The sequence below is a fragment of the Carassius carassius genome, chromosome 35 (assembly GCF_963082965.1).
Source record: "Carassius carassius chromosome 35, fCarCar2.1, whole genome shotgun sequence".
Classification (NCBI taxonomy): Eukaryota; Metazoa; Chordata; class Actinopteri; order Cypriniformes; family Cyprinidae; genus Carassius; species Carassius carassius.
The window spans coordinates 20,021,574-20,047,368 of NC_081789.1; the positions used below are offsets into that span (position 1 = coordinate 20,021,574).

Genomic DNA, 25,795 nt, shown 5'->3' on the forward strand with positions numbered 1-25,795 from the left:
AAACAATACTCAGTATATCTGTATTTTATTTATATTATATATTTATTCAATCTCACATGCATCTTTAAGTAATCTGGAAACTATAAAAAGGAAGAAAATCATATTAAGAAATATCATAGCAGCAGCATGAGGTATTTATCAGACTGACTACTCCATCCATCCACTTCTTTACACAAATACACAACCTATAGCATTTCTATGTATATATCTGTATGTTTTTGTATGAGGTAGCAACTATTTAATTCATCTGAACTGTTAAATTTTTGATATAAAAGCTATTACAGATAAACAAGCTGATTGTCAGTTACAGCAAACAATAGCAATACATAATTTTCTTTCTCACACATAGAAGAATAACACATCTTTCTCTGAGCAAAGTACATACAGACCTGTTTATCTAGACGGTTTATAGACTGTAAAGTACAAGAACCATGGCATATACTGTAAATGTAGTGGTAATGAGTGTTGTAACATTTAACATCAGTTTTAAAATCTATAATTTTCTTCTTTTTTTCTGTGTTAAAAGTCTCCGAAATGAGAGAGAGAAAAAAAATCTGTTGGTCATCAAGAGAGGCAAACATTCACTGTAAATGGCATAGAAAACATTCTCTGAACTTTATACCACAGTGTAAACATAGTATATTTATCCATATTTTATGAAAGTACACATGCATATATTTTGTACATTCATAATGAGCATAACCTACATAAAATACAAACAAAATATGGCAAAAAGAATGTTAAATATGTATACTTTGACATAAGATTATTCACATAACATTTATCCATAAACAATAAATATTTTTAGAAACAATATCAGTTGTGATATACATTTTTAAACAATTCCAATATTTAACAAAATAATAATAATTCATTCGATATCAGTAGTCCTAGCACTTATAACCCAAAATGGATGGTGTTGATTGTACGCTTGCAGGTTTAGTGGCTTGCATAATGTTTCTAACTACTGAATTTGTATCAAAACACCAAAAATTCTTATTCACATGTCCAAAATAAAACCAGTTCAACTCGATAGTTACTCAACAGATTCACAGCATTAACCCAAACCTACTCAGGACGACCAGAATTGTATAATTGTTCCCTAGAACTGCAATAAAAACTAATTTGGCATCCAATTCCAAAACGGAGACACCATTCCAAAATGACTCTTGATCACAGTAATCAGATTGCGGGTTGGACAATGTTAAGGTGTCGGGGACATGTGTGTGTCGCTACAGGGTGAAGAGATGGGACTGTCCATTGAAGCAGGGTGGGCAGATTCCCTCATCTGATGTTTGAGCTCAGAGATGGTTCGCTCCAGCCTCTCCCTGGCTTCTTGCTCTCTGCGTAGCTCTTCCTGCAGCTCCCCGCGGTCTTCCTCAGCACGGTCCAGCCTCTGACGCAGCTCTGATAACTAAACACAGGATGCCAGTGGTCAGTGATACACTTTAAACTATAGGGTTTGGGATGCAAAATGTATAATATTTTATTTAAGAAATATATTTTATGTTGATATAAATATATATTGTACTGTTAAAAAAGAAAAAAAATATATATATATATATATATATAATTTATTTATTTTTTAAAGATACTAATACCTTTATTCAGCAAGAATACATTATTTATTTTTTTATTAAATAGATAATCTTTTTATTTCAAATAAATGTTATGTTCTTTGAACTTTGTTACTTTAAATAATAATATTAGACAACAATACTGTTTTCTTATATATTCTTATACTTATATATATATATATATGCTATATAACTTTAAAATGTTTTTTATCCCAACCATTCATTTGGAGTCAATAATACTAGTCTTTTTTAAGAAATTATTTTTCAAAATTACTTACAATGCTACCAAAGATTTCGATCTTTAAAAAATGCCGATCCTTTGAACTTTCTATTTATTAAAGAATTGTGAAAAAAATATATATATATATCAAGACTTCCACAAAAAAATATTAAGCAGCACAATTGTTTTCAACATTGATAAGAAGAAATGTTTCTTAAGCACCAAATCAGAATATTTGAATGATTTCTGAAGGATCATGTGGCACTGAAGCCTGGAGTAATGATGCAGAAAATTCAGCTTTGCCATCACAGGAATAAATTAAGATTTTAGCATAAGAGGCTTCTTTACAATTAAATTACATTTTATCCTAAACGATTGTATGAAAAGAACATATGACAAATGAAATGGTGAACCTGATAAGGACTTGTGTGGATGTTTGTGATTGGTCTGTACCTGTTTGGCATAGATAGTTTCCTGGTGTGGCTCAGTAGCCAGCTCTTTGCATCTGCAGCCTTGCTGCCTCAGCTGCTCAAGTCGCGACTTTAACTTTCTCTGTTCCTGCTGGACTTCACCAAGCCTCTGAGCGTGTTCAGTCTGAACCGCCTCCAGCTCCCCGTGTAGGTCACAGCGGTCTGTGGCTTCACCTTGACGGAGAGCCTGCAGCTCCTGTTCACAAGTACCAGAGTGAGAAAGAGTCATAAGATACTCACACACACCTTCTGGAGGTGCTAAAAACAGACATTAAGTGTGCTGTAATGTAATCTAGTCGGGGTAAAAACCTTTTCAAGCTGCTTCTGTCTGCGTAGTGTTGACTGAAGTTTGTCGTGTTGCGCGCTGTACATCTGAAGAAGCTCCATCACCATGCCATCCTTACTGTGCTCCACAGTCACACCACCCATCCGCTTATAAGCTGCCGGATCTACTTTCTGCCATTCGTCTGGACTGTCATCATCTGACTGGCCATGTTTTTCTTGCCCTGTGTCAGTTAGATCTCTCATTAAGAACATGTACGTTTTTTTGTGCAATGTGACTTGTGGTGGAAGCAAAAAAACCTGCATAGGTGGGGGTCTTTGGATCAGTGTCATGTGCTTCCAGATTCTTTTCATCTTGACTATCCCTGAGCGTCTCTGTTCCTGGAGACCCCATTTCCTTCCCAGGCACATACTCAGGGTGTTGTTCCAAGCAATTACCTTCCAGCTTGTCAGGCATGTACTGGTACAAGCTGGGGAGGAAAACAATACGAGAAGTTACTTGCTGTTTTGTACTAAAACTACTTCCAACGGCAGAATTACTGCAGTAATATTAAAAATGACAAAATCTAAATTACTATAAAGCTTTACCTAAAATAAAAATGTAAATAAAATATACAAAAAAAATAAATAAATCAAAACAAAATATACAAATAAAATCTAATTCAAAATATACATTTTAATTAAACTATAATTATCTCATCTGATGCTAAAATAACACTGCTTCTAAAAAGTCCAGATCAGATTTCACCCTCAAAATATAAAGAAAATTATATTTTACAGACAGCAGTGCCTATTTTAGCATTATTAAGATTGATTAAATTATTTTCATTACAATTAAGCATATTACCACAAATTGTACAATATTTATATTAAAATAGCAATTATGTATTTATTTAATCATTATTTATTATCTTTTTGTAAAAAGTTTGTTTAATTCAAACCAAAGCATTTTAATTTATTTACATTTTTTATTATTTTAATAATTATGAGGAAATGAGTCACCAGTGAGAACAATGAACCTTTTAATTGTAGGTCATTTACATTCATTTTATTGAATTGTATTTTGATTTTTTTAGGTCATGAGAATGATTACAGAGAACAATGAAAATGACAAATAAACTAAAAAAGTGCAACATCCACTGAATTGCACTAATTCATTGTTTTACAGTAATGAATAGTGTAAAATAATGTCAAAGAGTACAAAATAATCTTTTTTTTAATCTTTTTCTTTGTGCTGTGTTATTTTGATAACAAAATGGAAGAAATATGGCCAGGATCAGATTTTTCTGATATATATTGAATAATATTTGCGAATGAACTGAACCTTTGCCACATCAAGTCAACATCACCAGGGTCCTCCTTAAGACTGGCAAGCAAATGTGAGTCAAACACAAAAGTCGGTGAAGATATTTCCTGAAAGAGAGAGATAAAAAGAACTCGTTAGCCTGGTTTCACTAACAAAAAGATATTGATTAACCCATTGTATGTTAATGCAGATTGCTCTTAACGTATTAGAAGTCACATTGAGTATTCTCACTCAGTGAACATTGATTTAATCCCTATACTTGCTTAAGCAACCTCCTAAAGCACACAAGTATGAACTGTGTCACTTCTGCACACATACATTTAGTTCTTATGATTAATTCTATTACAATAGACAAGCCAGGTCTAGAAATATTTAAATAAGACTTTATATCATTGTGAAAGCTCATCCTGGATTAACTCTCTCATTCTGAAATGTTTTACAGGCCGTGTGGTAATGTTGCACTCCCTAATATAGGACAGAAACTTGAATCTGAATACTGGAGGAAATATGGACCTTTCTCCCATCAACAGCCGGTAACGTAAGCCGCTTTAATGTAAATAGGCCATCTGATCTGTCATAAAGCCTCAGCGACCAGCTTGCACACCACATGCACGCTTAGAGCATGTGGACCTTTAAAAAAATATAAACTACACACCCACACAACAAAGAGACAAAAATTTCCTTTATGGTCATAATATAACAATTCACACGTGTACTCAAAAGTCCCTCCGCTGTGGTTATGAAGTACGGCCCTGAAACTGTTCTTCACGCGATACATGGTTCTGCTATGGAAATAAAGCCTTTGTAAGCATACGTTTGAAACTGTATACCAGTGGTAAGAACGGTTTGGTGTGTGTCTCTTAGAAACAAAACAAGCAATACAGGTTTATTAAAAAAACACATACACTCTTTCATACATTTACATGTGAAGTCATGTGCGAGAGCTCCAGACGCCTCTGGATGGGGGAAGGGTGTGCTGTCTGGGGGCCGTCACGTGGCGCTCATGGCACGAGGACTCTAATCTACGCTGCTATTTACAAAGGGACATGAGCAGGATGGTCACTCTTAATGCACTTCAATGACATGATTCATTTGTGACCTTGCACCAGATTTGACTATAAAGTTCAATTATAGTCAAATATCAGTTAGTCTTCCTGCCTTGGCCTTAACATTGTCATTGACATGAACATTACAGTGTGATAGATAGATAGATAGATAGATAGATAGATAGATCGATAGATAGATAGATAGATAGATAGATAGATAGATAGATAGATAGATAGATAGATAGATAGATAGATAGATAGATAGATAGATAGATAGATAGATAGATGGATGGATGGATGGATGGATGGATGGATGGATGGATGGATGGATGGATGGATGGATAGATGGATGGATAAAACAAACAGACCGACAGACAGACAGACGGACAGACAGACAGACAGACAGACAGACAGACAGACAGACAGACAGACAGATAGATAGATAGATAGATAGATAGATAGATAGATAGATAGATAGAGACAGACAAAACTAAAATTAATTTTGTTTGCTAGACAGACACATTTTATTTTATTGCACTTTTTTATTGTCTCTAGGGGTATATTAAATCTAATAAGTATCAGTATTATATATTAAATGTAAACAGAAAGTCTAGTTTGTATCTGGGAAAATGGGTCTGTCTGAGAACAGCAGTTGCTGGGGATGTTGTTGAGTCTCTGGCTAAGCATTATAATGAAAAAGGAATTTACTGAATGTGCTAAGATTTGATTGGCTGAGAGGGAGGCTGGGGCCAGGGGTTCGCTCTCTGATTGGCTGGTGATAGAGGTCCTGCAGGGTGAGTGCTGGGCCAGTAAAGGGGGAGCAATACTCTGCAGGCACATGTAACAGAATGTCCCAACCATTCTCTTTCACTCCCTTTCTCGATCTCTTTCACTCTTTCTTCCCTCAACAGTTTTTTCTCTCTCTTTTCTCCCTCCCACCCACTCTCCTCTCTCTGTTTCTCTCCCCTGTTGCCGTGGCTCCCGCTGTTTGTGAAAGGAATTTGAGAGTCTAGTGACCTGCTCTGACCACATTCATCCATTTCCTTCGGAGGGAAACATCTGGTGCAGCATGAGAGCTGGATTCAGCTGACCCAACATTAGATTTGCTGTTTACTTTCCACTCAAAACATTTCTCAAATTTTGGGACTTGGACAAATATGGTCTTTCAAGCTTTCTCGGCTGCAAATGCTTTAGCCACAATAACTTGCATATCGGTTGATCTATCTATCTATGTATCTTTCTTTCTGTCTGTCTGTCAATCTATCAATCTATCTATCTATTCTTTTGTTTTATTTAAATAAACTGTAACCTAAGCTTTTTTTTTTTTTACATTTAAATTTATTAAAGGTCCCGTTTTTCGTGGTTTTTTGAAACTTTGATTGTGTTTACAGTGTGCATTATAACATGTGTTTATGTTTTGCATGTAAAAAAACAGTATTTTTCACACAATTCACCTATCTGAATACCGCTGTTTTCACTGTCATAAAAACGGGTTGATGACTTCCTTGTTCTATGAAGTCCCTCCTTCAGAAATACGTAACGAGTTCTGATTGTGCCAGCGGTTCCTGTGTTGTGATTCGACACCAGCTGAGCGCACACGGCCCTCCTGGAAACGCGATTGGGTTAGTTTTGAGAAGCAAGTGGGTAGGATTTGTTTTGAAATCCTGGCAATGCTGATCTGAACGCACGTGCTGGAGATGTACTTATAATCACAGGAGCGTTTTTACTGACGAGATGCGCATGAAAATCGAATTCGATTTTTTTGCACAGCCCTAACATCTAGTTAACAAAGCTAAACAGCGTTGTCCTTTGTGTAATAAGTTACAGAAACTGTTAAACGCACCAACTTAAATAATAAAATACACTTACCGGTTGTGGTCCATAAACAAAGAGGGAACTGCTCCATTTTCAAGAATAATCTTTGTGCGAATCCGGCATTAAACTGATTGAGATTGAGGAAGCTGTCCTCAGCAAAATGTGCTGCACATAGTTTTACATGTGGATTATAATTTTTGGGAACCGAATTAAACATAAATTGTAACCATTAATCTCCAAGGACAGCTTCCCTGGGAAGCCCAAACAAAGGTGATTGGACTCCGAGATGAAAAAAACAGCGTTTCGACGACATGGCAACAAACACAAACGCAGCTCTTCCTCTTCTCCGTCGGAGCGCACCAAGGCCACGCCCCCCTGTTTGTGTATTCATTTGAGCGGAGGTTAGTCAAAAAACTGTTTTAGTGACGTCATTGCTGTAGGAACTAGAGGGATGTAGTCCAAACGGGTCGTTTTTTGTAGGCAAATTCTGTTAAATAAAATATCTCGCTTGGCATTGAACTTTGAGCTTTAGAATTTTACAGATATTATTTATACTCTAACAACAACATTACACACTAACTAAAGTTTAAAACATGGGATCACGAAGAACGGGACCTTTAAGAACTTAAGAAAAAGGAAAAATAAACATATATGCATATATTCCACCCTGCCCCTTTTTTCCTAAATTTCACACTGTTTTTTTTTCTTTTTCAACAAAAAATAAAAAACTGTAACCTATTAATCTTTTTCGCACTGTTACATTTACTACTTACCTTTCTTACTTATTATAACGATTAAGAAATCATCTTATATTTAATTATAAAAAAAAACATTTTGATTGTACAAAATATACATAATGTAAAAAAAAAAAATCAAATAATGCCTCTAATAACTCTTAATGGTGCTAAAAAAATATTTTTTTAATGAAAATATAGAAGGTTTTTTTCATATTTTGTTGTACTCCTCCAATACATTAACTTCCTTATTTCTAAATGAATATAGATTGCAAATAATAGATAATTACCACATGTGGCTGCCTCTTCTCTTGTTGGAACTTCACCTTCATATCCTCCAGAGATTTATTTAGCTTTTCTTCATCTGCTGTTCCCAGATGTCTCTGTGCCAGCTGCAGATAGCAGGCCCACTTGGCTGAATCGAAGCCCCAGTGACATGTGCGTTTGTCTGGCTGTCGGTGGGAGTGCATGACAAAGCGCTCCGGGCAGAAGAGCATCCGGCATTGGGAACAGCGGATACAGTGCGCATCCGGGCTGGAGTAAAGCTGGGGTACAAACAGGCCTTGACACTTGCCCAGACACTGGTGTTCCACCCAAAATCCTCCAGATTCCTCGCCGTCTTTCTCTTCCTCCTCTCTATCACCATGCCCTTTGTGTGAATCACGAGAGGGTTCCTCACCCGGATGCAGCAGGGTGTTGCAGAGACGCTGGGCATCGGTCAGCGTGATGAGGCCGCAGGATGGAGTCCCTGGAGGAAGGATGCCCAGCGTTTTGAGGATGTGTAACTGTGTGGCATCGCAGCGGGAACAGAACAAATACAGCTGGTCACACACAGAGTTGATCTGTTGCAACGAGAATTCCCGCAGGACAGTGTTGAGCAGCTGGGGCAGACAAAGACGCAGTTCGCCTCCTACAGAGAAGCAGGAGATTGATTCGCCCTCCAGACAGCAGAGGACAAGGTCTGTCGACCTGTCAGGAGGAACTAGAACGGGTCCCCCTGCCATACCTCCCTGAGCCAGAGGTGGCGCTATCTTATACTGACCATGATGACCAGTGAACGCTGCCGGGCCACCGAGGGAACACTGGCTGCTCAGAGAGAACTGCGCTAGAGTGTGCTTCAAACCAGGACTCAGATCCGGATTGGCCTCCATTTTGTTCGTTGCCTTCGAGGCCTGATAACCGAGAGAGGTTTCTGGGATCTTTTTGCAGGATAAATTGAGAGCAGCCATCACACGTTTCTTCATGGGTGTGCTGTCCACGGCTTTGTCTCGCATCAACCTCTTTAATGGCATTTTAAGAAGTGCCTGTTCCTTGGGGAGGTCTTGGCGCTTGTTCTCGGTAGTCGCCATAATGCCTTTATGGATATCACTAAGCTGTCTTCGGGGACCAGAAGATACACAGAGGAAGTGTCAGGAATGCAGTGCTTTTTATATGTGGATCATAGTAGGTCTTCAACACGTCCCAGATGGCTGAGAAATCAAAACAAGCATCACAGATTACTAATGATTAAAAAAAAAAAACATAATATATAGTAAATTAATAGTAATAGTACTTAATAGTACTATTGAATAGTAAAACTAATCAGGCACCTTTTATGATTTTTTTTTAAATGAATTGTTATAAGATAAAGAAATATTTTGAAAACAAAAATGTATAAACTAAAACAATCAAATATAATACATTACTTTGATCTTATATAAAAATATTGCATAATATGTAAATATTTATTTAATAATATAATATTTATTTTGTAAAATGGATTTTTTGAATCACAGACATGTCATAAACTTGAATTTCTGCATTAACATAAAATGTGAACCAATGTTATTATAGTTTACTAAAACTAAGAGACCATTAAAAACATTTCTGTATCTTAAAATAAATGTTAATAAATAAATATATATTAATATATTTATTAATATTTTTATTATATACTACTTGAAATAAAATAAACATGAACTAAAATTAAATTAAATTAAAATATATATATATTAAACTTTCTATCTCAGCTAGTTGACAAAGCAACTTTTCTAATTTTTCCTGATGAACTAAAATAACTAAAATAAAAAGAAATAAACATTAATTATATATATATATATATATATATATATATATTTATTTCAAAAACACACAAAAAAATCGCTAAACCCTTTACTAAAATGAAAACATTAAATGTAAAAGAAAATATGAATAAAAAGTGCACTGGGGTGGACATTTCCCATGTCATTCACAAAACAGTTTATTTTAAATAATTATAAAGAGCCTAAACTCGTTTCCAGGAAGGGTTAATAGTATTAGTCTCGTTGTTTTAAAACAGTTTAAATGTGTTTCGTTAGTCGTGTGACTGTATGTATCAGACCGTGTCAGACTTACACCCCCCTGACAGCGAGAGGCCCCGCCCTCTTCATAAAGCTCCGCCCATCCCCCCAATGCCTTGGTAATGACATTCACTCGTGCCAGAGACCTCTGCGGGACTACCCCCATATGTTCCCACACCTATGAGACTTTCACATTTCACAACAAACTGTGAAGGCACCCGTCGAGAAGATTTCATTGCGGGGGAAAAAAAACGTGGGATTCTGTAGATTTAATGGTGATAAAAATATTTAGGTTCTGCTGGTGTGAAATATGATCACCGCGATGATGAAAAAACAGCCTACATTGAACATTTGTCTAACAGCGCTTGAAGGAAATAAACTACAACCGTAGTCGATTACTGTCGATTATCAAATAGCGTATGTCAATATTAGAAAATATCTAATGTAAAATTAAACTGAAACAGTCGAAAATAATCCTTTTAGATTTTATACGCTAAATACATTTCGTGTAACGTTAAAGACACTGCAGGCAATCATATGAGGAAATTAATATGTGAATGATCATGTAATATACTGAAATATTAAATATTGAAAATACGTGCTTTCGTTATAGAGAAAGTAAACCGAGAAACAACATGCATTCAAAGCTTACCTTTAAATCAGAAGTGTGAATTCAGCGTTGTTTTGACCGAGAATATAAGGAAATAATCGTATTTTACACCACGGGATTCCGTGTCGGAGTTCACAGCAAAGCGCGCGCCCGTCGCCCTGACACCGATAACACTGGAGCGGACTTCATGCTGATAGACTAGACGTCAATCCACAACCCAACAACCTACGTCACCCGACGGGTGCCACGGCTAGACGGCGTGATTTAGCGGAGGAAGTCTGTCTCGCGGTCTGGGGGCGTTACCCGCATTCCTATAAGTTCCGCCTTTAAACCAATCACTGATTGGGGGAGCTCTCTGAATGAATTTTCAACTGTCCAATCGCTGATTGCCATTCGGTCGCTTCTACCGAGTACAACCGTAGCAACCGTAGCAAGAGTAGGAAGTCTGTGACTAGCTAGGGTTTATGTGCGGTAAACATACACGAATTATTGTGATAAGATTTTTTATTGGTTATATTGTTGTTTCATAAATACAGGCTAACAGAGCAAAAAATTATGAAATATTCAAATGTATCAAGACATTTTAAAATGAACAAAACACCAATAGGGGACTGTTAGAGTCCCACCTTATAAAAATTGTAACAGTTATAAAAAAAACAATTAATTACTATTAGAAATAGTAGCTGCATTTTAGGTGTAAATTGAATAGTATACTGAATGTATACCCAAGAATATAGTATTATGCTAATGAAATTTAAATTTGGAAAACACAATTCTCAGATTTTAAACTATTTTAACACTTAGTTTTTAACTAAATTGGACCTTTGTCTCTAAATTTCTAATTACTAAGATGGCCTTTGTGACAGCTTTCCTGTCTGATAATTAGCCCTCGTATCCTTGTGTAAATGTTTTTTTTTGCACTTATTCTTAATAACTTACTAGATTGCCAATATATATTTTTATCAGTCATGTCCACATACTGCAGCTAGTATTTTCTACATATATATATATATATGTAGATACATGTGTTTTCAGTGTATTGGGGGAATTATGCCATAGTGCTTTGCATTGTCCAGCTGGAATTAAGTAAATGTAAACATTGAAAGCTTTTGATTTACCTTTAACACTGTCTAAATCTTTATATATATATATATATATATATATATATATATATATATATATATATATATATATATATATATATATATATATATATATATATATATATATATATATATATATATAAAGAGGAATGTAAACACATTTTTATTAGAAGGTGGTTGTGTTAATGAATGTAGTTGCCTCACTAACCACGCAATTTTTGTGAGCATGAATATTTATTTACTTTCTGTTAAAAAAAATGTTAAATGATACTTTCAGACATCAATTTGCATTCTCTTTCTTCTTTGTGTCCTTTTCCATGTGTACATTAGCATAAGGCAAATGGCTCTAATTTGACTTTCATTTGTGTCGAGGTTTGCATTTCTATAGTTTAGCTGCTAACATGTTGTTCACACCCTGACCTATGCCTGGATTACTCAATTCAGAGGAAACACCCTGATGGTTAGACTTTTGTACAGCTGTGTGGTAGAAAGAAAGAATGTAGCCTAAGCATAGAACAATTATATCCCTTACCTAAATCTCTTTTATTTAAGCAAAAATACAATTTAAAGATATTTAAAGCCCATTACGAAAATATATGTAACACTGGTTGGCCAACTCTGCATGTTTTCCAGGAAAGCTGTTTTGTGTTTGTTTTTGTTCTGTCTGAGATAATTTAATGTCCTTTCGGGGGCCTTTGCCTTTTACTTTTCATTACTTCCAGACTCTCAGAGAAACCATTTAAGAGAGTTTCAGTGCATGGCAATAAACAACAACAGTTTCTCAGATGTTTTTAAATTGAATATGAAAATTGCAAAGGTTTGAAAAGCAGTAGGTTAAGTGACCTGGAGGCAAAACAAGTGATTCAACTCATCCAGAAAGAGACCCAAGAGAAATATTTTTAATATCTATTTGAAACTTAAAGCCATACAGTCAAGGTTTATGTATTATGTGCAGTGCAAACTCAAGTTATTAAATGTGACCTAAAATCAACATCACTGACACACTGTATCTTTAGAGTGAGAGTAGGTGAAAAACTGCGGCAACTGATGACTGAAGAAGGGACTGAGACCTAGTACTAGATTAAAGGAATAGTTCACCCAAAAATGTTCTCACCCTCAAGCCATTCGAGATGTAGATGAGTTTGTTTCTTCATTGGAACAGATTTGGAGAAATTCAGCATTACATCACTTGCTCAACAATGAATCCTCTTTCATTTGGAGGAGGTGTAATTATGGGTTGTGGAGTGGTATTTTGCCCAGAAGCGATGAGATTGAAACACCTAAATGATTCATTTGTTTATTACAAACATACTGCTTTTCACTTCACAAGACATTAACTGAAGGATTTGAGTCATGTGCAGGGATTATAGTTCTCCGTCGCTACGACGGATTTCCGTTAATTACAGTGAATCTACCACGGATTTCCGTCAACTGAAAAAAAAAAAAAATAGGGAAAAATAAACATGTAGCGCATTGTTGTCGTTGTTGTTCTGCTGGAGCACCAAAAATCATCCCCACCACGGTTTCAGCTTCAGTGACAACATAGTGATGCTCGCATCATCCACAGTCAGAGTCTTGAGAACTCACTCATGTGCTCTCAGTTTCTATGCTCCCACAGATCGTGATAAGGAAAGTGACAGTGACAGCTTTTAATAGTTATTAAGGGAGTTTTCCAAATGTGATATCGATTTAATACAACAGTTCAATAAACATGTTCTGATTTTGCTCTATTACTTAGTAACAGCTCAGCCTTCGCATCTCTAAAAGCAAACACGAGTTTCATTAATTAAATGAAAGTAGGATTTTGAACGAATCTAGTGAGTCAGTGATTCATGATTACCCATTCACAAAATAAGTCACTTGCTTCATTCCTGAATGAATCAGCTGTTCGAACGAATCAGTTGAATTAATGATTCAGTGATAAAATCAGTGAGTTGCCGGCTGCCTGCAGGCGGATTAAGTTTAAATTTTAGCGTATAATTTCAGTTATTTAAATCATTTAATATTTCTGTATTCAAAATTTTATATGTAAAACATTAATCTCCACATAAATGTATGAATTTAATTGGACTCATGCCACATCTGAGCCTCATTAAACGTCTGAAAATGTAGCCTTCATATAAGCCACTTTTTGTGGTTTTCTGTGCACCCTCACTAGTAAAAATTAGTTTTTGTTTTTTTTTTATACTAATTTCATATGATTGGTAACTTATTTGTCTTACTCTACTTCTTATCAGGCTATTGTTTAAAATAGATTAATTTTAAAAAGCTTATAAAGATATTTTTTTTAATTATGCCATTACAAAGGTAAAAAGAAAGTAGCCTGCCCCTGTAAGTTAAATTGTGAGTAAAATGTCACCTCATATCAGAATTTTTGATCATTGATCAGAAGGAATGTGACAGGTATGGCTGTGGAATGGGATTTGGCTGAGGAAAAATTTTCAGTCAAAAGATTTTTTTTTTTTTTGCTTGTGGATTATTTGTGGATTATTGTAATGCTGTTTGGACTCTCATTTTGACAGCACCCATTCACTGATACATTGATGAGCAAGTAATGTAATGTAATCTTGGATGTACATTTTCAGCATTTTTTACATTTTTATTATTATTATTCTTTTCATTTCTGAGTGAACTATTCCTTTAATTTCCCAAGGAAAAGTGGAGCTCCATAATGTCTGATTTAATAATTTATTTTATTAATTTAATTGCCCTCACCTATCATCTACCTTTCATTATGTTTTCACTCTCCTCTTGCCTGGCAACAGGACCCTGGTTCATATTTTTGGAACCTTCAAAGCAGACAGCTACCAGAATGTACACATAGGACAAAACAAAGAGAGAAAAATCCTTGTTGCTAAGAAACAGAGGAAAAACAGATCAGCAGGAGGACTTATGCATGAAATAATAGACTAAAATAAGATGAATTACTACACATGCTTTGCAATTGTAATAACATAATGTATTATTGTCACTTAACATTTTAAAAGAAAGAAAAATAAGTTTACACTGTTTTCAAAACATTTGCATGCACTGAATATAACAAACACACTGTAATTATATTCGGAAAATGATTCTTTGATTTCAATATACAACCTATTTGTCAGTCTACTGTCTAATGGGGAGAATTTGAATTTAAATCACATCTCACACATAACCCAGACCAGAACAAACCTAAAAGTCATACATTTCACAAAAACTTAATGAATATAGATTTAGAACATAAGGTCACATCAGGAAGTCGATGGAGATTAGCTGCACTTTTAAAATTACAAAGCAAACTATATAAATATAATGTTCATCTGTTGTCGGCAGTATTCTAACCATTATTTTCCACAACTTAAGAAGTTTCTAAAACACATTTTTAACCTGAAAGGGAAAAAGACATTTATCAGATCACTGTGCTTATTATATATGGAGAAGTTCTGGTTCAATGCTTATCAATTTGGTCTTACCTGCTTTTGTCTTTTCTTGATTTGCATTTCTTGTTGTTGTTTTGCCCTGACCTCCTCCAGAGTTAAGCACCCACCTGGGAAAATAGCAAGCATGGTTAAACCAGACAATATTGATGTATTCTATTTGAAGAACACGCGTAGAAACAAGTGACTGTGTCAAATGTGGTGACCCAGGATAATGTAAAGTATTTATCAGTTTCCAAACTCACTAATTTTAGGCTTGTGCCAGACCTATTAATATATTCAAGGAACTTTAACTCCTCCTAGTGGTCACAACACAAATTATTTTATTTGATTCCTATCAAACAGACTCTGGGCTTCTCATATTTGTTTTCTGACATGGTTGGTTGAATGACTCACCCACAGTACTAGGAGATATGGAAATGTAACCCATGGCCCGACTCAAGCGCAGATCCTCCAGAGCTGCCAGTTCAGCTTCTGCTTCTGTTAAACAACAAAGAATTCAGTCAGTGAGCAATGACTGCTTGCTTACCTTCTGTAACTTTTAAACTTAAAACAGGAAATATCACATATTTAATTATGCACAAATTTATAAAATGCATTCAGTTTAATGGGTGATTTAATATGTGCCTTTGTCACTTCCAATGACGACTGTTTTTGGCGTAATTGGCCAAACAGCATAACTGGAGACAGGTTATTTTTTATTTAAAAATACAATTTGTAAAATAAATAAATTAATTAAATCATCCTTTGAGTTTGAAATTTTCCCCTAATTGAAGAAGCACCCATTCAGCGAAGGAAAGAAAGAAAGAAAGAAAGAAAGAAAGAAAGAAAGAAAGAAAGAAAGAAAGAAAGAAAGAAAGAAAGAAAGAAAGAAAGAAAAAGAAATCGGAGTGAGATGCTGCATCACAAAATACCTACTTTGCTGAATGTCTTGTCTTTTCTTTGGGTTTGGTGCAAATACTGTAAATGCCTTTTGACTGTCACACAAAAAAATAGGAAAGTGTCAGTGATCAAAAGTAATTAAGTTTACAAAACAAGCTCTAATGGATTATATGGCAACTACACAGTTTAGGCTGGTGCTGATGCTTGGATAAAGACCTGATCCACCATATGTTTCCACTGGCACTGTCCTACCTGTGGATTTCAGAAAGCGCATGCGAATATGTTTTTGGCATTGGTTGTTCCTTCGGTGCATATTTCGCAGGTTTTGACCTCGCTGAAGTCTCGGCCGGTTTCGCCTCTATTGCTTTATTGCTTCTCTCCGTTGCTTTCGGTTTGTATTCGGTGTCACGGGTGCATCTTGGGCAACTTGATGCCCTGTTTTTGCGGTGACCAAGATCTCTGGTTCTGACTGCAGGTGTGGTTTCAGCTGTACTGGCTTTCTTGTTCACATGCTTAGGTTTCGTTGCAACAGGTTTCGGCTTTATAAGTCTTGTGTCCGGCATAGTGAGGCATTCGAGCTCTCAGCTGCTCTCACCGATGATGTTCAAATGTCCTTATTCCATTGAGAAACCGAGATTAGCTTAATGCACCGGTTTATACCATTGATATAAAGGAGATATTTTAATAAAAAAAATCGGTGTCTCACATTAGAGAAAGTATAAAGACCGTGCGTGTGAAGTTTAGTGGACAGCCGGAAACAGCGCAACGCGTGTCTGATCCGATTACTGAGCGCGCAGGACACACTGTTGACCTCACGCTAAACCATAGTAACCGGTCCTTCAACAACTTAGTTGCATTAATTATGTTACATATTTTACTTATATTTTTTACATATTTAAAATGCATTTTGTATTTTTTGCGGTGCAGTCTGTTGTGGTTGGTCTCGCTATTCTAAATTCAATTAAATGTAGCCTATAACAGGTGTTGCGCTATTATATTTCTAAACTAAAGTTAGCTTTTATTAAGCAGACTATTTTACAGGGGCAAAATATGGAAATGTATAACCATTCTGAAGGAGGAAAATAGAAGATAGCCTAGGCTAATCAATAATTATTGGCCAAAGCAGCTATTTATAATATAGATATGGAATCAGTTTTGGGTTATAAGTGCACAGATATAAGCATGTTTTGCCTGCTGCAAATACATTTGCTCGTATTTTTCAATGACAGAAGCGTGTACGGTCCTCCTACACTGTAAGCGGTGCTGTAACATTCACCGCCCTGATGAATTTCTATCGCTCTCTACTTTTACCTTTGACGCATTAGGACATGACGGGATTGTAGCAGTCGCTGTAACGGTCAGTGTGTGATGGGAGAACTACCCCGTTGACTTCGGACAGGTAGGATTATCTTGAACGCTCATTAATCAGTCGTAAAAAGAAGGATGTTTAAGCAAGGTCCGCGACCGGCTCGGTTGCAAAGGGAGGAGCGCACGCTCGCGCACAGAGCATCATCATTTTCCCTTTTGACTTTCATTTTGTATATTTCGATGCGCAGCAAGTTACACCGTGTGCATTTCGTGTGCTCGATGCTTTTATATGCATCACGCCGTGCCATAATTTAGGGAAGTGTAGGTCTTCGGGAACAAACAGAGGGCTCTAGCTGTCACTGCACGAACACACGCCCATTTTCAATATATGACCAAAATAATGACCCGCGGAATGAGCATAACGTAGATGCACCGACTCCACAAGGCACAGTCGCATTAAGTGGGCTTTTTTTAGGACCTGTGCATTTTTTTTATTGGGATTTCTGCCGCTCCGCCATAGGCCATCGAAATGTTAATACAAATACGCGGATGTTTTGGGGAATCATCGTGGGTTTTTTATTCACAAATGACTGCGGCTCGCGCATAAACATTGACACGCGTGGCATTCTGGCACCTGTGCGCGCGGCGCTTCCTGGTATGTGTCCATTAATGTCGTTCGGGTTTCTCAGTTATTGCACGGAGAGAGGGTTAAAACCTTCATGTTCAATAACTGCACGAATGCTTCATTTACACTCGGGATTTTTATTTCTATGGTTTGTATGAAACAAAGGGCAGCGCATTATTCGTCTTCGCTGTGCGTGCATGGTGCAATATTATATTAGGCTATTATTGTAGCCAGATTGTCTTAAGCAGAAATGCTTTTTTTCTTTTTTTTCAGCTGCGGCCTGGTGCGAGTTAAAATAATAATACACTAATACATTTGTGGTCAAATTTACGGTAAAATAAACAACTGGCTTAACTTTACCGTAAAATGAATTGATGATATTACAGGGATTACGGGAGGTGTTGGGTGATTGTATATTTTACAGTTCCTAACTGTAAATATTATTGATGTTCTGTTAATATCCATCATATTTGAGATATTTGAGCTATCAGGCATCTGTGGTCGCTAGTAGCCCAGTTACTCACACAAGCACGAAACACCAGTTATACTATTATTATTTATGAATAAAATGCAAAACGAATGCCACAAATGATTTTTTGCTTTGAAATGCTGCTTTTCCCTTAATTATAAGGAATTTTCCACTTTTTACACATGGAAAAAACATTTTAACAGTATTTTACTGTACGTTATACTTCTTTAATATAATTTTTTTATGAAAATTATAAACAATTCCTATATGTTATAATGTACATTTTCATGTATTGTCTTTTAAAATATATAATTTTCTCCGTATATGGCAAGGTAACTTACAATTGCTTTAACCAATTGATGATTTTTACTGTAACACTTTTTAAGGCATTTTATTTTAGGTTTTGTTATTTGTTCCTGCACATAACCAAAATTTTAAATGCACAATTCAGTCATTGTTTGTTGAAATCATATGTGGCATTTCTACTCTACATACTGTACATATATATAATATATAGCATAATAGCACATATAGATATATAGAATATATATATTCATATAGAATATAATCTATTTAAATTCTACTAAAAAATATAATTAAACACAGTTGATATTCCTATGTTCTGCTGATTGTGTTGAATCTGAACTTTAGTTCCTAATAGCAATTCAGCTAGAACTGAAAAGTGTAAGATTTTCACTCATGTGCAACTCCTGTTTTAAAGTTAGTCTAGAACAGAATCAACTTATTAGTTACTGCACCTAAAACAAATCCCATAAAATTAAAATGTATTTGCTGCTTTAAAAATTGATGTAGTGTGGTAATTTATTAATTTTTTCATATCATGCTTAAAAGTCATCTAGTAAAGAAAGGTCACTTTCTTTATATAGTGTAGGTATATTTTTACGTTCTGTGATTTTCCTGGATCAACTTCTTTTGTTTGTCCTGGATCAAAAAATGTAGACCTATCCCTACCCCTAAACCTAACCCTACCCATAATTTATCCCTAAAATCAGAGGGAAATATGGTTAAATAACAAGGGTATAGAAGCACCAAACTTTGGTTGTAAGGCTAAAATTGACATTTCCTGTTAACGTATCCCTTGACTCTGATTGGTTGATTGGAATGTTGATCCAGGAGCATGTTGCACTTGGTGAAATCACATTCACCATATTTGAATGTAGGCCTATAGTGATAAAAGTTATGTATGCGAATATATTTTTATTTGTTATGAATACTCTGCATGCAAATGCACTTATTAAAACATAATTATAATTGATCTCTCCTGTCACTGATTAATGGAATTCAGAAGACCTTTCTGCAATGTTGTCAGTTTCCACAACAGTCACATTCTTCATTTAATTTCATTTATTAGAAGACAGGCCCTGTAAGCAAATACAAGAAAACTGTTGGAAATTTGCTGTTCTGCTCGAGTCCCTAGACAAATGGCCTGCCTGGGGTTGACATATATATAGTTCTTTAGGATATCTATAGTTTACTATATTCAGTTGCACTGGGAAGTGGAATTTCAACTTCAAGGTCGATATTTTGACTTGAAGTAGAGTTTTAGTACACTTACATATTTACTGTATTTCAGTTTCTTGTGTCCAGAATTTGTGGAACAATGGACAAGGAGCCCCAAACTAAAGCAGAACCTGCAAAGAGCACAGTTAACACCACGACCACCACAGCGGTGAACCCTTCCCATCAGGCCAATGGCACCCCAAAAACTCCTCCTGCGCTCACATCTGTAACCACCTTTCACAATCAACCCACCCCCACCAACAGAAAAGTGGTGCAGGTATGTGTTCAGTTTTGTGTATCATTTCTGCCCTTTGAAAGTGTTGGCCCTTTTCATTAACATTCAAAGTATTTGTGCTGTCAACACGTACAGTAACTGTGTAAGATTAATTAAATACATTTAGTATCATTACATTTCTCTGTGGAATGTACGGTATTCATTCATTTTAAAAAAACCGATAACTGTAATTTTAATACAACATTTTGATTGCATATTATTGTTACTATTATCTTTTAGAATAAAATTAACCACTAATTCACCATCTCCTTCTCCAGGTCAATTTGTCTGGGGACCGACTGGCCCCTTCTTTTTCACCAAGTGAGAGAGTCAGCCAAGCTTCATCGTCGCAGCAGAGCCCTAAAACGGTGTGTGTGTGCAACAACATAGAAGAAAAAATATTGGTTTTATTGGTGCTATCATGACATTTATTGTTTAATTTCTCTCAGGTTTCTCTGCCCAACACTCCTGGATCAACACCTCTTGTAAGAGGAAGTCAGAATCCAAGCACTGCTACGGCCTCCCGCAAAATCTCCCCTCAAGCGCTGCTTCTGGGGAAGAGCCCGAGTACAAGTCAGGCTCAGATGCTTCTGAGGGCCCAGATGGTGAGATAACCTGTGTCATCATGTCCTGTTCTGCAGCATTTTTAAACTCTTCATCATTGCAATTTCAGTTCCTCACATGCACTTTTAACAGTTTCACCCACAATGCAACAGAAGCCTTGCCCCCTTTCACACTCAAATGGAAACTTTGCTGGTTTCTCAACTCTTAGTGAACACAGATATGAAGGGTGTCCTGTGACCCACTGCACTGTTTACTCACAGTCCTTGATAATGTTATATTTAAAACTTTTATCAGCATCAAGTGTCGTACCGTTTTCTGACAGAAATCTCACATGCTTACTAAGACTGTATTTTATTTGATAAAAATACAGAAAAAATAGAAAAGGTTACTGCAATTTAAAAGAAAACATTTCTGATAATAAAAAGGAATGTTTCTTGAGCAGCAAATAAGCAGATTGGAATGATTTTTCTGAAGGATCATATGTGACATAGAGAAGTGGAGTAATGATGCTGAAAATAGAGCTTTTCCATCACAGGAGTAAATTACATTTTAAAATCTATTGAAACAGTTAATAATATTTCAGAATATGACTGTTTTTACTGTATTTTAAATAAAAAAAAATGCAGCCTTGGTGAGCGTAACAAAAAAAAACACACAGTTTCGAGCTTTTGACCGGTGGTGTGTGTGCTGTGCACACATAATGATGTCTACAGGTTGTATTTCTTCTCAGCACATGGTCTAGTGTGACCAGAAGGCCTATTGGCTTAAACGAGCAGAGGGTTAGTGTCTAGAGGTCTGCACAGGGTGCATGTTTCCATGTCTCTGATGAGGACAGATTTTACTCGACCACATCAAAAGCTCTTCACTGTGCTGTGAAGTTCACCATCACACCTACACAGCAAAAGCACAACAGGCAGGAAATGACAGCCTTCTATTCTGCACCTCTGGGACTTTTTCTTTTATCTTTTTTACCTTCTCTCTTTTTCTTTCTGTCTTGCATTTCTCTCTTTTTTTCTGCGCTTGCCATCTGGCAGTTGATTCTAACGTCTGCTGTGCGGCCTGATGTACCTGCCCTCTCCTCTTCCTCCTACTCCTCCTCTTCCTCCACCCTTTCCTCTTCCTCACCTCGGTTTCCCTCCACACAGGTGAGCTTGATTATGTCTGATCATGTGATAAAGACATCCGTTCTTCTGAATTTAAAGGGACAGTTCACTCAAAAATGATATTTTGTCATCATTTACCCACCCGCCCCCTGAACTTACTTTCCTCCGTATAACAAAAAATGAAAAGTTGAGCAGATTCTCCATACAATTAAATTAATTGGGCTCCAAAAAATTGTTTGTTATTATTATTTGCCGGAAATCATCCTCTGCTCTCAAATCTTCTGAAAACTTTGCAAGAACATTGCTGACAAGTCATATGAACTTTCTATTGTATTTTTTGTGCTTTTTTTGTCTGTTTTAAAAATATGGAAAGAGCAGCTCAGATATTCTGCTAAACATCTTCCTACACTGGAGAAAGTTATACAAGTTTGTAATGACTTGAGAGTGAGCAAATTATGACAATCCCTTTATTTTAACTGTAAAAGACAAAAAGCATATTTTTGCTGAAGTTTTAAATCTGTGTTCATCTGGTTTCTGTTACATGTGGTGTTCTTCCAAAACCAGGTTTTATGGCATCAATATTTTTCATTCTGTCTCAATTCTTCAGCTCCAGAGTCTGACTCTCCGTCCACCTCCACCTGGCACCCTTACCATCCCTCCAAACTTACCACTAAAGCCCACACCATCAAGCCAACCCCCTCCTCTTTCATGCCCGAGGTTACCAAGTTTCCATCTGAGACCCAGCCAGCCAGTGAATGCTCCAGGAAAGGATGGAGCTACTAAGACAGAAAGCCCAGCATCTCAAACAGCTCAAACGAAAGCACCAGTTCGCCATCTTACGGTTCCACCTCCATGTAAGTGAACATATACATATCTTGAATGGTGGTTTACTATGTCATCAAGTATAAAAAAAATAATGAAGTTTTGGGGCAAAGTACCACATAAAGTGACCAAAATTTCCAACATATTTCTCACAATGTGAGATTATCCAGCTGATTCTTGTTTGTTACTCTTTCATTTTTCTCCAGCGCTGTATGCACCTGCACAGGCCCATGCCTTAGCGAAGCAGAAGCTGAATACCAGTGGTCTCAAGAGACCCCACAGCCAGATCAACATCCCCCAGCACCCCTTTAATCAGAGGCATACGCCCCCAAACTCTCCCCCTGCCACACCAAAGAAGCCTCTTCCAGAGTTAAAGCGCTGCCCGTCTACACAGTCATCCCAAACCGTGTCGTCGCCCATCACCGTTCCTTCCCCCGCGAGGTCTCACCGCACACCCCCTACTCTGCCCTTGAGGTCTTCCTCACCCGGTGGGTCCTTACTGGCTACAAAACAGCTGCTGAGGATCGCGTTGTCTTCTGCATCTGCCCAGTGCACCAACGGCCAATCAAAGACAGCTACTGTGTCCCCTCCCCACGATCTCATCCAATCGAAGCCGCTCATCTCGCCTGTGCTCGCTAAGCCAGAGTGCCCCGCCCAGCCGTTACGGACTCCAAACCCATGCCCACAGCTGGTGCAGCTGTCGCCCTCCAGACAAACCACTGCGGCCACACCTCTCATCACCACCCCACCGCTGGCGTCTCCTCAAAGGGCATCCCCTCCGTCTCCAGTGCTGCCCCTGGTGTCCACCAGCAGCATTCTCGCACCGCTGCAGTCTCTTTTGACCTCACAGAGTCCAACACAGACATCCGAGACGTCGAAAGAGCCGAAGGATAGAAAGGAAGAACAGAAGGAGGGAGATGTACCAGAAAAAACTCCTCAAGATCTGAAATGTCCAGCACCCCAAGAGAAAATCACCCAACCTGTCACCGTAGATCAGCCATCAAGCGAAACTACAGAGAAGGTTATTAAATACAGTGTAAACTTCTTAGGATATATTTGAAAGAACTTTACTTTTTCTGGGCAATCAACAGGAATTTTTCAGTGGTCAATACTATGATATTTAGAGAGAAGTGTGGCCAATTTAGTCTTAAAAAGACAATTTAATGATGACAAATGTTACATAGATAAATTGCTGAAGTGAAATAAACATAAAATCTGTTCAAAATTGGATTTTGGAAGCGCTTGATAACTGGCCAATCAGGCAGTTATAATCCAATGCTCATAGTCTCATAATGGCGAAATATCAAATATCATATGATTAATATTCATGGACAATTTATCAGTCTATCATTACTTCTTAAAATAACTTTCCTGCAGGGATATTATAGTTAATTCAAACTAAAACCCCAAAAAAGTTAATTATATTTTCATCATTATATTATAAAATAAATGTCAACTGAAAATAAATAGAAATTATTTCAGCTAGTTGCATTTTCATTTAGTTAAGCTTGATATACTTAAAATATTAAAACTAATAAATAAAAACTATATTGACAAAAAAAAGCAACTAATTAAAATATACAAATAAAACTTTCTAAATGTTAATATGACTATAATAGTATCTCAATGATACTATCGTAATATTGTTTTACAGTAATGCTTTAGTGAGTATATGTTGACGTGAACAGTCTCTCCATTTCAGGTCTTGGACAAGAAGACAGACTGCACAGAGGATTCGAGGACTGACAGTCAAATCAAGACGTCACAGAAGAATGAGACCCTCTCGACCTCAGTCGCACCATGGCCAGCTGAGAAAGATGACCAGTGTGAGGAAATGTCCACCCAGTCAGACAATCACTCAGGTATAAAGTCATAGTCTGCAATGAAAAGTCAAGTATTTCTCATCAAATATACACAATTTATCTGAATGTTTTAGGATAATACCTCAGTATAATTGAGAACACTATAAAGTCTCCTGAAATCTGAAGCAGGATTTATATACCTTGTTGGTAATATCTCAGCTCTCTTCATCTTTCTAGCAATTTCCAGCCTGTCCTCTGACATGTCACCCATCCAGTCCTCCATCACTCAGCCAGTAGATATGTCCCCTGTGGACAGCTGCTTTCCTCCAAAGTTTCACCCTGTGTTAGAGAGGCCACCAGTTCAGGCTCCCAGCGTCAGTCAGATGAAGGCCACAGAGGCTCAGCAACCATCAGGAGCGGCCAAACCTTTGGTTCTAACACACCTGGTGGAAGGATTTATCATACAGGAAGGACTAGAGCCATTCCCGGTAAATCAACCACACTGATAGCAGCAATATATATATATATATATATATGTGTGTGTGTGTGTGTGTGTGTGTGTGTGTGTGTTTGCATGTATATATAATGTTTTCTGAACGATTATGTGACACTGAAGACTGTAGCAATGACACTGAAAATGTAGCTTTTCCATCAAAGCGATACATTACATTTTAAAATATATTCAAATAGAAATTGTTTGTTATATTTTGCAATAATATTTCACAATAACCCCACAGGTGAGCAGGTCGTCTCTGATGGTGGGTCCTGTCCGTGAGTCTGGGGTGAATGGTGTGAGGGATGCCGAACTCATCCCTTCCAGTTCAGAACCTCCAGAGGACTCCACAGACTCAGATGATGAGGTTACAAACAGTAAGTAAAACATCTGCCTCCTTTTCTAAGTTTGTATTTGTAGTTTATTGTATGGTACAAAAATAACATGTAATCTTTAAACAATTTATTGCCACCAAAATAAATCAATAAATCAATTCTATCTATCTATCTATCTATCTATCTATCTATCTATCTATCTATCTATCTATCTATCTATCTATCTATCTATCTATCTATCTATCTATCTATCTATCTATCTTCTGTAGATGGTGTCGGACAGTCCCACAAGCTTGTTCTGCAGTGCCAGTTTTGCAAGAGGAAAGGCACCGCCCAAACATTCCCACGCTCCAAGCGATTCTGCTCTAAATCCTGTGCCAAGAGGTACTCCTCCCTCACATGACAGAAGTAACACATTGATGGAATAAAATAAACAAGCTGACCTATTAGTGTAACTGACACAATAATGAATGGGTGTCTGACTTCTGTTCTGGCACAAACAACTGCTCCATCAACACCTTTGCAAACGTCTCTTTTGCTCAGTGGGGGCAGAAACCACAACTGGAAGGATCTGAGCATGATTTCCTGCATGTATCTAGAGTTCTCTTCAAGGATAAAAGCAGAACATGTATTTTTGAAGAGAAAATGTTTACGAAAATAAAGATTTGTTTTGTTCATAGTTAATGTGGTGAACTATAAC

General features: G+C 36.8%; 3 protein-coding genes across 8 annotated transcripts in view; 1 reads left to right on the top strand and 2 right to left on the bottom strand.

The window, feature by feature from the left end:
* Positions 1–25,795, top strand: part of si:ch211-230g15.5 (polyhomeotic-like protein 3) — a 28,790-nt gene that overhangs the window by 489 nt on the left and 2,506 nt on the right. For 2 of the 5 annotated variants that reach the window (XM_059524847.1, XM_059524848.1), the window contains 10 exons: positions 19,776–19,979; positions 20,255–20,344; positions 20,426–20,581; positions 21,575–21,685; positions 22,251–22,497; positions 22,672–23,486; positions 24,168–24,327; positions 24,505–24,755; positions 25,005–25,137; positions 25,365–25,479. In XM_059524847.1, the coding sequence (XP_059380830.1) occupies positions 19,803–19,979; positions 20,255–20,344; positions 20,426–20,581; positions 21,575–21,685; positions 22,251–22,497; positions 22,672–23,486; positions 24,168–24,327; positions 24,505–24,755; positions 25,005–25,137; positions 25,365–25,479 (2,255 nt within the window). In that variant the 5' untranslated portion in view covers positions 19,776–19,802. Of the gene's footprint in view, positions 1–17,025; positions 17,179–19,775; positions 19,980–20,254; positions 20,345–20,425; positions 20,582–21,574; positions 21,686–22,250; positions 22,498–22,671; positions 23,487–24,167; positions 24,328–24,504; positions 24,756–25,004; positions 25,138–25,364; positions 25,480–25,795 lie in introns of those variants that run through there. The other 3 variants (XM_059524845.1, XM_059524846.1, XM_059524849.1) reach the window with 3 other exon arrangements.
* On the bottom strand, positions 9–8,919 carry LOC132116182 (ski-like protein). Its single transcript, XM_059524850.1, has 6 exons — positions 7,741–8,919; positions 3,874–3,962; positions 2,850–3,019; positions 2,577–2,773; positions 2,251–2,463; positions 9–1,414 (listed from the first exon to the last, which is right to left on the bottom strand). The coding sequence occupies exons 1-6, from the start codon at positions 8,797–8,799 to the stop codon at positions 1,205–1,207; spliced, it is 1,938 nt and encodes a 645-aa protein (XP_059380833.1). The 5' UTR covers positions 8,800–8,919; the 3' UTR covers positions 9–1,204.
* Positions 8,786–16,614, bottom strand: zgc:194621 (uncharacterized protein LOC795037 homolog). Of its 2 annotated transcripts, none has more exons than XM_059524854.1 (5): positions 16,032–16,614; positions 15,816–15,874; positions 15,294–15,377; positions 14,934–15,007; positions 8,786–8,919 (listed from the first exon to the last, which is right to left on the bottom strand). In XM_059524854.1, the coding sequence occupies exons 1-5, from the start codon at positions 16,340–16,342 to the stop codon at positions 8,902–8,904; spliced, it is 546 nt and encodes a 181-aa protein (XP_059380837.1). In that variant the 5' UTR covers positions 16,343–16,614; the 3' UTR covers positions 8,786–8,901. The 2 variants fall into 2 exon arrangements, with proteins under 2 accessions (XP_059380837.1, XP_059380836.1); XM_059524853.1 differs by lacking the exon at positions 8,786–8,919 and adding an exon at positions 12,359–14,847 and having other exon boundaries at positions 16,032–16,612.

What these genes read in the sequence shown, in the direction of transcription:
- LOC132116182 (XM_059524850.1), bottom strand. Translation starts at nt 8,799, where the DNA reads ATGGCGACTACCGAGAACAAGCGCCAAGACCTCCCCAAGGAACAGGCA. An exon ending in GTTGACTTGATGTGGCAAAG is followed by an intron (nt 3,020 to 3,873) that starts GTTCAGTTCATT and finishes TTTCCTCCCCAG; the next exon opens with CTTGTACCAGTACATGCCTG. An exon ending in GACAGAAGCAGCTTGAAAAG is followed by an intron (nt 2,464 to 2,576) that starts GTTTTTACCCCG and finishes ACTTGTGAACAG; the next exon opens with GAGCTGCAGGCTCTCCGTCA.
- zgc:194621 (XM_059524854.1), bottom strand. Translation starts at nt 16,342, where the DNA reads ATGCCGGACACAAGACTTATAAAGCCGAAACCTGTTGCAACGAAACCT. An exon ending in AAGACAAGACATTCAGCAAA is followed by an intron (nt 15,378 to 15,815) that starts GTAGGTATTTTG and finishes GTTGTTTAACAG; the next exon opens with AAGCAGAAGCTGAACTGGCA. An exon ending in CATATCTCCTAGTACTGTGG is followed by an intron (nt 15,008 to 15,293) that starts GTGAGTCATTCA and finishes CTATTTTCCCAG; the next exon opens with GTGGGTGCTTAACTCTGGAG.